Below are 12,340 nucleotides of genomic sequence, written 5' to 3' on the forward strand. Positions count from 1 at the left end.
GCAGGGATTACCTGAGTCTTGTCCTGAACCACAGCTGAGTGCAATGATTCCATCTGTCATCGTTTCGTTCTTCAGTATGAACGGTTCAGGAAATTGTACCTATTCTCCTGGTTAGATTAATAATATTTTTAATTTTAAACTTTATTAACTAGCTGTGATGGAATGATTGTGTTTTGTATTTTATTTCTTTTAAATAAATAAATGTGACTCTGATTTGGTCACATGGTGCAGCTTGCTAATGTAAAATATTGTGGAAAAGTGGTATACTGCTCAAGAGGTGACAGTAATCATGTAATGAACACTACAAATTATTTACCTACCTATAAATGATCGATTGATTTTACTGGTTGGGATATCGGAGAAGGAATCCAATGCTTCTGTCACCCTACAGAAAGAAGCAGCCACAGTTTAGATACGAGAAGACAAACAAAAGATAAATTGAAATGTACATTTTGCTCACACTTTAAAGTGAATCTACTCAAGAGAAATTTACTGATACTACAATGTCGATTTTTGTCGTCTTAGATGTTGAAAATTGCCCAGGTATGTCGTGTCCAAAAAAAGCAGGACAAATCCAATCTGGCCAATTACTGCCTCATTAGTCTACTCTCAATCATCAGCAAAGTGATGGAAGGTGTCGTCAACAGTGCAATCAAGCGGCACTTACTCACCAATAAACTGCTCACCGATGCTCAGTTTGGGTTCCGCCAGGACCACTCGGCTCCAGACCTCATTACAGCCTTGGTCCAAACATGGACAAAATAGCTGAATTCCAGAGGTGAGGTGAGAGTGACTGCCCTTGACATCAAGGCAGCATTTGACCGAGTGTGGCACCAAGGAGCCCTAGTAAAATTGAAGTCAATGGGAATCAGGGGGAAAACTCTCCGGTGGCTGGAGTCAAACCTAGCACGAAGGAAGATGGTAGTGGTTGTTGGAGGCCAATCATCTCAGCCCCAGGACATTACTGCAGGAGTTCTTCAGGTCAGTGTCCTTGGCCCAACCATCTTCAGCTGCTTCATCAATGACCTTCCCTCCATCATAGGGTCAGAAATGGGGATGTTCGCTGATAAATGCACAGTGTTCAGTTCCATTCGCAACCCCTCAGATAATGAAGCAGTCCATGCCCGCATGCAGCAAGACCTGGACAACATCCAGGATTGGGCTGATAAGTGGCAAGTAACATTCATGCCAGACAAGTGCCAGGCAATGACCATCTCCAACAAGAGTCAGTCTAATCACCTCCCCTTGACGTTCAACAGCATTACCATCGCTGAAAACCCCACCATCAACATCCTGGAGTTCACCATTGACCAGAAGCTTAACCGGGCCAACCACATAAATACTGTCAAGAGCAGGTCAGAGGCTGGGTATTCTGTGGCAAGTGACTCATCTCCTGACCCCTCAAAGCCTTTCCACCATCTATAAGACACAAGTCAGGAGCGTGATGGAATACTCTCCACTTGCTTGGATGAGTGCAGCTAAAACAATACTCAAGAAGCTCGACACCATCCAGGACAAAGCAATCCACTTGATTGGTACCCCAACCACCACCCTAAACATTCACTCCCTTCACCACCAGCGCACCATGGCTGCAGTATGTGCCATCTACAGGATGCACTCCAGCAACTCGCAAAGGCTTCTTCGCCAATCCTTCCAAACCTGCGACCTCTATCACCTAGAAGGACAAGGGCAGCAGGCACATGGGAACAACACCACCTCCACGTTCCTCTCCAAGTCACACACCATCCCGGCTTGGAAATACATCGCCGTTCCTTCATCGTCGCTGGGTCAAAATTCTGGAACTCCCTACCTAACAGCACTGTGGCAGAACCTTCACCACACGGACTGCAGCGGTTCAAGAAGGCGGCTCACCACCACCTTCTCAAGGGCAATTAGGGATTGGGAATAAACGCTGGCCTTGCCAGCGATGCCCACATCCCATGAACGAATAAAAAAAAAAGATGCTAGGTGGAGCAGTAAAGGTCAAGGAATCATGCGGTATTCAGTTCTGTAGAATTCCAGCTGGTTTTAGGCCCTGCTCTACCTTTGTGTCAGAACTGGAGCGGATGGTTGAAGATTCTGAAGCATTGGGATGCTTTGTTAGCCTATGTAAAAGGGAGCGGAGAAGGGTGCCGCACCATATACCAGCCCAGGGGTGTATTGGACAGGACGTCTCCTGTACTTCCAGTGATAACTGATGGGAAGGAACCGTAGCACAGACCGGCAGGTGGGAGGGCCTTTAAAAAAAAACTTTAAAAGACCATGGCCTAGAAATTCATTGGCACCGAGCCCAATATAGCGAGTGGTGTGCGCATGCACACTCTGCACCAGAAGTCTGCCGCTCGCCACATTCGTAAAGGCTCCTGTATAGGTGTCCAGGACCCACACCTGAAACAGGCATTAGGCTCTTTGCATGTGCTATGGGGCAAGAACAGGGTAGGGAAACCAATTGGATAGCTCTTCCAAAGAGCTGGCACTGGCACCATGGGCCAAATGGCCTCCTTCTGTGCTATATGATTCTAATGCCTGTTTTAGGCATCCTTTCCAAAATTCGTTAGCGACTGACGCTGCGGTCAGTATTCTCAGGTACTTGGCAGCTAAACCAGCAGTTCTTGTGATGCAAGTACACCCTTAATGTCATCCTTGATGTGCATTTTTCACACTGTTGTGCAGGAGGAAAGGGTTAATACATTCTTAAGCAATAAGAAATTATCTTTGACTCTTTTCATTTCCTATAAAAAGATAATGTAAATGATTCATAATAGCCCAGAAGAATGTATAAATGTCAACTAATTAAAGTACTTTTTCAGTGTTGATGGAATTTTAATCATCACTTTCAAGACAATTTTGCCTTCTTAGCAATTTCCTACAACAGCACTTAGCATAAAATTTTCCCCAACCTCCTGTGATGCCTAGACCAACCCTGCATTCTCCCCGGATTTTGGTGAATCAGGTTACAGTTTCCCTTACGGCAAGCTCTTTATTGTGCACTTATCTACTAATATTCTCAAACTGCACTGCAAATTATCACAGCAGCAATGAACAGTCAGACTCACCAACGTATCAGTGCTGTCAGAGCTACCATGATTAGCATCAATTTGCTGATATTAATCCAGTAATTGTAATCTGGTCTGTTAATCATTCCATATATTTTCACAGTTTTATAGGCTTATGAGTGGGGAAAACAGAGTCATTGTACGTCATTATGTCAGACTGATGCATCAATAAAGAGCTTAATGAGAGTTCTCTGGTGGACTGATCAACAGTAAATTAGCTTACGGTGCTTTACTGTGTGATGACCTGAACAACTGAGATAAACTTTCATAGTACAACCTGCATATTAACTGGTGAGAAACCAGACTGGTACAAATGTAGGCACTAAGAACAAGGCAGCAATTACAAAGCTTAGAATTTTCATATTCTTTAATAATATCAGAATAGTTTTTGAAGAGGTTTTGTCACTAGGGATGAATGAACGATCATATGTCACTTCTTCCACATTGACCATCATTAGCACTTATGCATCAACCATGACAAACAACAATGCAGTGAAAGAGCAATTCTACAGTAACCTTGAGCAGCTCACCTCGGCCAGTATTAACCTTATAAGCCTTAACATTACACTCTGCTATTGGCATACATATGTTAATATGAAATTGCTTTATTTACTATTTTAACTAGAGCAGTAATCTGTTAAAAATAAGCAGTTTAACGCATCTATTGAAATGGCATTCAAAGGAATTTAATGTGAATATGTTAACTATTCATCCATTAATATTTCAAAGACACTATGATGGGTGCCTATAACGCTTGCATTGCAAGTGTTGCTGTGATGTGGTAGCTTGTAATTGGAACAAGTGGTATAAAGTATGCTACCAATGTGAAATATTATCAGTTAATCAACATCATAATTTTTTCACAGCCATATAATTACAAAACATAACAGATGCACATCCTTGCATTAAGAACTGGCATCTGCTGGGCTGTCTGATTGCACGATTTGCAGCATGTCAGGATCACCAGGGCAATCCATGTGTTGATTGATGGATGGATCACTGCCTAACGAGGTTACAGTTATCACTTGCTATTCATCCACACGACTGCAGAAACATATCAAAGCCCATAAAGCAACGCAATGTCAAGTGATTGAAAGACCTAAGTATTGCTCTGGAAATATGCAGCAACATAATTAAAATAATGACTGCTGCCCACCAAGTCTGAATGGAAGATCGTTAAAGATGCTAAGTGAATGGGCAAAAAAATCCAGCAAAAACAATACAAAAAGCACAAGATGTGTATTAACAATGTTAAATGTATTCTGAACATTTTATGATGTTTGATTTGGTTGAGGATATCTTGAAAAGCAGAGTTTACTGTAGGCTGTTTTTCGTTTAAATTGCAACCATTAACTTTTCTGGCTTTTCCTTTTTTTATGATGTTACATAAAAAAAAGTCTGCCACTATGTACTTGACACTAAGTTAATCAATATTAGGTTTCATGTCCTGAGTAGATGATAGATTGAAGATGTTTCACACCATCTGAGCTGACCTCACTTTCTTTCACCTTCAACCAGAAAAGGAGCTCCACAATACAGATACGTGCTGCCAAATACTTATATCATTTATCCGGAAATGAACCATTGAAATGCTTTGCTGTTCTACTTTTCAGTTTTTTAACTTTATTGAAAAATCTGAATGAAAGAAAATAACTTTTTTAACCCTCTCTCTGCAGGAACAGTCTGTTCACAGGCTACTTGATTATCAACACTGAAGGTGAAACAGTCAAGGCCTTGAGAAAAAAATCATAAACATTTCTATAAAAAGATGAATAAAGCAAAATTTTGTCAAGACTTTGCATCAGTACAAGAATCAGATTAATATCCTCCATTGCTATTAGGCAATTCTCATGGAAACCACTCAAATCATACCTTATTTAAGTAGCTGCTCAGACTCTTATGACATATAGATAATATCTGTGGTCTTTAAAAGTCTTACTTTTATGGGAAATGTAATTGTGTGATGCATCTCCCTCTCTCACACACATGCTTAGGTGGGACTTGAAATTGAAATGTATTTTTTTCCCTGAAGAGTAATGGATATGTGGAGTCAGTCCCCAGCAAAAGCAGTTAATACTGCATCAATTAATAACCTTATAAAGAGGATAACAATCTTTTTACAAACAGGACTCATGTTTATAGGAATGAATGCAGATAGAGATGATGAAATGCTGCATGAAACAAAATGGCTGCTGATCTACTGTAACTCCAAATAATGCAATGTTTCCTTGCTCAATAATGTATCATATATGCTTCGTTAGGTATTCCAGATCTTTCCCCATTAGTCTTTAGATAGGGAGAAATTTTGTAGAGTCTTTAATCAGGAAATTAAACAGATTAGTTAAGGACCACGAGAGAATTATGCATGTGCATGAAGGTAACTTGACTGATGGTCTTTTCTCAATCTGTTCTTCGTTATGTTACACAGCATAGCACAATGTAGATTAGAATCCACCCTGTCAGATAGGATAAAAGTTTCTCCCAGTAGTTACAAAAGATCTTCAATTATTTCATGCTGTGTCAATTTAGTTCTGATTAGATCAGACTCTGTTGCACAAAACTACCATGAAATGCAGGAATGGTAGAGAATTTGTCTTATACTGGACCATGAAAATTAAGAGTATGGCCAATGATAATCCCCCAGGATGTAAGTAACATCTGCACCTCTAATTTCTTATCTTTCTCCCTCTAACTTTTGAAATGCAGAAAATGCTGGGAGCACACAACTGGTCATTCAGCATCCATGAAGAGGACAAACAAGTTTGTGTTTCGGATGGAGACCCTTCTTCAGCATTGATAAAAAAGAGCAGGACAAACTCTGTACTCCCATATTTTCCAACTTCTTCATGAAGATTAAAAACCTTATGAAAATCAATGAGCTTTACAACTTTTTTCAACTATTGAGACAAGGAAATCATTGGCCATATCACCTGCCTATCAGCAGTGAAACAAACCTGGTCTCGGGTTTCATGGTCACCAATAATCCTCTTGTGGCTTAGCATTTTGACCTAATCACCTGTAGAACAGAGGCTATTAACCACTCTGAATTGGCAATCACCACTGTCTGAAGGCCTGCATCTTGCCTCAGACAGCTAAGATCTGTGGTTTCCCAATGATATCGAACAATACAATTAGAAAACAAGGGGCGTGCCAAGCTTTTCACAACTACATAATCAATTGTTGCGCCTCTCTGGATTCCATGTTGACAAAACATAATTGGTGAACCTCAGAAAGGAAGTAGAGAATGGCACTGGTGGAGGGATTTGCACCACTTTGAAGTTCCAGCCCTGCTGTATTTCAGTCACCCATGAGGGATAATGGACAGTCAGGAAACCATTCTCCCAGGGCATCCAAAGATGTGACACAGTCTTGAGGATCCTCCGACATTCTTAACCTTCTGAGGAATGTGCATGAGTCCCACAAGCCAGGGTCTACACCAGAGTATATTTATCAGGACAAAGTTAGCCAAGGACACCCCAACTTCCACTGCAAGCAGTTCCTAGTTCATGATCAGAGGCATAACCTGGACCCTGTTTGTGTCTGGATCTATAGACCTTTCAACTCCTTAGTAACAATGGAACCTTAGGTGATAATGTTTGACTATTCCACATGTTTTAGTAGGGCAAGGACACAGATCTGAAACCGGCAAAGGAAAGTCCCAAGCTTCTCACCACCGCCCTCGCCCCGCCCCGCAAACCACCCCCCCCCCCGGCCTTGCAGTATACAGAAGGACATTTCGATCTGTAGTGTTAAAGCTAAAAATTTGAAGAAATATCTGGTATCACGGGGATAATTTTCCAATGACGCACTGGCAGCAGGGAACCTCACCTGTTGCAAGCGCTATCGGAAAATCGAGAGTGAGGAGGACATAAAAAAACTACAAGGGGATATAGACAGGCTGGGTGAGTGGGCAGAGATTTGGCAGATGCAATACAATATTGGAAAATGTGAGGTTATGCACTTTGGCAGGAAAAATCAGAGAGCAAGTTATTATCTTAATGGCAAGAGACTGGAAAGTACTGCAGTACAAAGGGATCTGGGGGTCCCAGTGCAAGAAGGTCAAAAAGTTAGTATGCAGGTGCAGCAGCTGATCAAGAAGGCCAACGGAATGTTGGCTTTTATCGCTAGGGGGATAGAATATAAAAACAGGGAGGTATTGCTGCAGTTATATAAGGTATTGGTGAGACCGCACCTGGAATACTGCATACAGTTTTGGTCTCCATACTTAAGAAAAGACATACTTGCTCTCGAGGCAGTACAAAGAAGGTTCACTCGGTTAATCCCGGGGATGAGGGGGCGGACATATGAGGAGCGGTTGAGTAGATTGGGACTCTACTCATTGGAGTTCAGAAGAATGAGAGGCGATCTTATTGAAACATATAAGATTGTGAAGGGGCTTGATCGGGTGGATGCGGTGAGGATGTTCCCAAGGATGGGTGAAACTAGAACTAGGGGGCATAATCTTAGAATAAGGGGCTGCTTCTTCAAAACTGAGATGAGGGGAAACTTCTTCACTCAGAGGGTGGTAGGTCTGTGGAACTTGCTGCCCCAGGAAGCTGTTGAAGCTACATCATTGAATAAATTTGAAACAGAAATAGACAGTTTCCTAGAAGTAAAGGGAATTAGGGGTTACGGGGAGCGGGCAGGAAATTGGTCATGAATTTAGATTTGAGGTTGGGATCAGATCAGCCATGATCTTATTAAATGGCGGAGCAGGCTCGAAGGGCCGATTGGCCTACTCCTGCTCCTATTTCTTATGTTTTCACATCAGTAAGCATAGTTCCCTTCCCCCCATATGAATATATTTTATACTTTAGGAAAAATACAAAGAACAACTACAAAAATCACAAATAAATTACAATTTAATAAAACCACATTAATTGAAGAGGCTCTATTGCTCTATGTTTTGGTCACAAATCTTCTGGCTCATGGATTTTGATTCAAATTAGCTAGAAAAAAATTGTCAGTAATGCTGATGAAATTCCTCCGCCTACACTTACAAGAATTTATGTTGGCAGTATTTTATTTATGCTACTTGCCCTGATGTAATGCAGATTCATAGTGCTATTCCTAACAGTGGAATAATGCAAATAAATACTTGAATCTGAACTTAATATGTTTCCAATATATACTGCTGGATTCACCAGGGAAGAATGGTTACAAACAACAAGAGTTCAACTATCCAGTCCTTTTCCCCCAACTCACCCCCAATCTCAATCATATGCAATGTAATAAACAGCACTTGAAACCGATGTTCTGTTGGGGTTTTGGGTCATTATATTTATTTTTGATATTGTTTAAGAATATCATGGACCACTGATACATGGAGGTAAATTTTGACGTCGGGCTGTTAAGAGGAGTTGGAGGGGGGGGATTTCCAGACAGGAAACCCGGAAGTATAGGTTTCCCGGACGTCCTTACAATTTTGACGTAAGGACGTCTTTCAATATTTTTCGGTAGGTTTCCCGCCCTACAGCCAGCCAAACTAACAGGCTGGCTATCAGCTGGATGAGTGAGCAGGCAGGGAGCGGATGCCGGAAGGTAAGTCTTAGATCGGGGGTGAGGGGTGGAGTTGGTCAGTCATGAAGGTTGGCAGTCACCGGGCTCGGCGCTCACCAGGGTCGGACATCGGGCTCGGTGCTAATCAGAGTCGGACATCGGGCTCAGTGCTCATGGGTGGGAGTCATCAGGGTCAACACACATCGGCGGGAGTCATCAAGGTGGAGGGGGTTGGTCATGGGGGGGGTTGGAGCACATGGGAGTCGGAGATCGCGGGGGAAGGGACCGGAGATCGTGGGAGCGGGGCGGGGCGGAGATCATGGGAGCGGGGCGGGGCGGAGATCGTGGGAGCGATTGGCTGATTGCGTATCAGATCGCGGCAGGTAAGCTTTTTGGGTCTGGAGGAAACACACCGCTCCTCCTGACCCACAAGCAGTGCAATGATCTGGGCCTTCTTGCAGCAGCATCTTCCGTGGCATGAAGCAGAAATCCCGGGAATCCCGGCCACCAGGGGTCAAAAATAAAAACGCTGTTAAAATGGAGGCCCGCATCCTCCTAAAAAGATTTTACTGACCGACCCGCCTCCCGTAATCGGGTTGGTCACCCGCCCCTCGACCCTCCTCCGTTAAAACCAGAAGTGGGTGGGTAGGAGGTGGGTTGGGGTCGGGTTTTACTTTTTTTTTACAATTTTTACCTTCCTACCCGTCCCCAGCCCACCCATTCTTGGGATTAAAATTTACCCTATTGCCACTGAAAGTGTTATTGTTGCTTTAAACTAAGGTCCAGGTGCCACTAAGAAATACAAAAATATCATTACTGAACTTGCTGTGCTATACTAAAAGTACTTTGTTTTTCACTGTCATCTTCATATTACCAAGTTTCAAAAATCCTGATCTGCTGCTAATAAGAGACTAATTAAATACAATGCTGCATTTTTAAAATCTTGTAATATGTAAGATAGAATATTTTGCCATTTAAAGAATTTCAAATTGGGATGAGCTGATTACCAAGCGTACCCTGACCTTTTTTTAAAATTCGTTCATGGGATGTGGGCGTCACTGGCAATGCCAGCATTTATTGCCAATCCCTAATTGCCCTTGGGAAGGTGGTGGTGAGTCACTTTCTTGAACCACTGCAGTCCGTGTGGTGAAGGTTCTCCCACAGTGCTGTTAGGAAGGGAGTTCCAGGATTTTGGCCCAGCGAGGATGAAGGAACGGCGATATATTTCCAAGTCGGGATGGTGTGTGATTTGGAGGGGAACATGCAGGTGGTGTTGCTCCCATGTGCCTGCTGCCCTTGTCCTTCTAGGTGGTAGAGGTCACGGGTTTGGGAGGTGCTGTCGAAGAAGCCTTGACGAGTTGCTGCAGTGCATCCTGTGGATGGTACACACTGCAGCTACGGTGCGCTGGTGGTGAAGGGAGTGCATGTTTAGGGTGGTGATTGGGGTACCAATCAAGCGGGCTACTTTGTCCTGGATTGTGTCGAGCTTCTTGAGTGTTGTTGGAGCTGCACTCATCCAGGCAAGTGGAGAATATTCCAACACACTCCTGACTTGTGCCTTGTAGATGGTGGAAAGGCTTTGAGCAGTCAGGAGGTGAGTCACTCGCCACAAAATACCCGGCCTCTGACCTGCTCTTGTAGCCCCAGTATTTATGTGGCCGGTCCTAGTAAGTTTCTGGTCAATGGTGACCCCCAGGATGTTGATGGTGGGGGATCCGGCAATGGTAATGCGGTTGAATGTCAAGGGGAGGTGGTAAGACTGTCTCTTGTTGGAAATGGTCATTGCCTGGCGCTAATGTTACTTGCCACTTATCAGCTCAAGCCTGGATCTTATCCAGGTCTTGCTGCACATGGGCAGAGACTGCTTCATTATCTGAGGGGTTGCGAGTGGAACTGAACACTGTGCAATCATCAGCGAACATCCCCATTTCTGACCTTATGATGGAGGGAAGGTCATTGATGAAGCAGCTGAAGATGGTTGGGCCAAGGACACTGCCCTGAGGAACTCCTGCAGCAATGTCCTGGGGCTGAGATGATTGGCCTCCAATAACTACTACCATCTTCCTTTGTGCTAGGTATGACTCCAGCCACTGGAGAGTTTTCCCCCTGATTCCCATTGACTTCAATTATACTAAGCTCCTTGGTGCCACACTTGGTCAAATGCTGCCTTGATGTCAAGGGCAGTCACTTTCACCTCACCTCTGGAATTCAGCTATTTTGTCCATGTTTGGACCAAGGCTGTAATGAGGTCTGGAGCCGAGTGGTCCTGGTGGAACACAAACTGAGCATCAGTGAGCAGGTTATTGGTGAGATCTAGATCTAGGTACTCTTGATGATCAGCTCATCACCATTTCGTGAAATCTAAATTCCTTAATTTTGATGACTAGACTTTTTATATACATATGACTAATCAGCACAAATGTTTTTGCTTGCTGATATTTTTATGATTAGTATACAGTGACTTTATTGCATTACAATGTACTTTGGAGACCCATTCACCTTATGTTGAGATGACTCTAAAATGAGAAACAAACACTGTGCTATAGTTACATATCTATGTTATTTGAGTGGAAGCATTGGCCTAGAAATTGGATCACACTACCCACGTATTACTGGTGTCAAATGGGCACATACGGGTCCAATATGGCGGGTGGTGTACATGCTCATTCCGTGCCGGAAGTGCACCACCCGCCATATTTGTGAAGACTCCTCCGTAGTTGTCCAGCGCGCATACCTGAAGCAGGCCGTAAGCCCTTTGCATGTGCAAATAGGGAACCTAACACCTGTTTGAGGCCCCCTTTACAAAATTGAATAGTGCATGACCACATCATGTGAATCAGTTTCTTCAGTTGCTTGGCAGCGGTCCTTAAAGGGACTGCTGGGAGCTGTCACCAGAAAGGTAAGTTTGAACTTTTTTTTTACTAACCTTATTGTGGAGCCAGGAGGAGCAAGAGCCACCACTTACTCCTCCCTCCAATTGCCTTCCTCCACCCTGGACACTTATAACGACCTCAGCTGGTGTCTGAGCCAGCCAATCTTGCTGCTCCCAGGGACCAGCGAGCTGCCTCTGAGGTCGCAACTGATGCCTGCAAATCGTCAGTAATAAGCCAACGAGATCGGCAGACCAATTTGCCGTGGTCCTGCCGCCAGCCTCATTAGGCACGTGCAGCCAGCACTGTACTGGGATTGCACCCCAATTCGGGATGATCCAATTTCTAAGTCATTATATATTAAATTTTACAAACATCAGTAAATATTTCAAAGTTTTCTGAAGTCGCCATGGCACTAGAAACAATATTCTGCTGACATTGTGAAACAACCTAAATGTCATTATCCTGGCCTGATTTTTGTAATCAATCCCCATAATGGTGAAATTGTATTAAACTTGGTGGCTATCTGTCAATGTGTTCACAAGTTATTGAGCTGAAACTGCAAACCAGTATGACAGAGACAATTGAATGTAGGGAACAAAATAGTTTTCAAAGGAAATCTACATGTTAGTTTCACATCCCTTGCAATAGCCAGTTTCAAAGTGAAATTGGGAGAAACCTGGTTGTGCGATACGACACAACCAGCTGTGCCATAAAGTGGCAGAATATGAGTTTCTGCCCATGCTTTCCTATTTATTAAGTTACCAGTTTTAGCTGTGTCATTATTGGAAGGTGCTGGATGGATGCCAAAGGGAAGTAGGGTACATGAACAAAAATATGGCCCAAATTGCTCGGAAGCCTCCTAGAAGCCAAAGCAGCACCGTGTAGAGGCTTCAGAGCAGGCCATCAGTCCTC

The 12,340-nt window shown here is 43.4% G+C and overlaps 1 protein-coding gene across 3 annotated transcripts in view; it reads right to left on the reverse strand.

Annotated features, from left to right (window-relative positions):
* LOC137324451 (CAP-Gly domain-containing linker protein 4-like) overlaps nucleotides 1-12,340 on the reverse strand; it is a 223,485-nt gene that overhangs the window by 48,654 nt on the left and 162,491 nt on the right. For all 3 annotated transcript variants that reach the window (XM_067988729.1, XM_067988730.1, XM_067988732.1), the window contains one exon: nucleotides 321-385. In XM_067988729.1, the coding sequence (XP_067844830.1) occupies nucleotides 321-385 (65 nt within the window). The remainder of the gene's footprint in view (nucleotides 1-320; nucleotides 386-12,340) is intronic.

Source organism: Heptranchias perlo, chromosome 8 (genome assembly GCF_035084215.1).
Source record: "Heptranchias perlo isolate sHepPer1 chromosome 8, sHepPer1.hap1, whole genome shotgun sequence".
Classification (NCBI taxonomy): Eukaryota; Metazoa; Chordata; class Chondrichthyes; order Hexanchiformes; family Hexanchidae; genus Heptranchias; species Heptranchias perlo.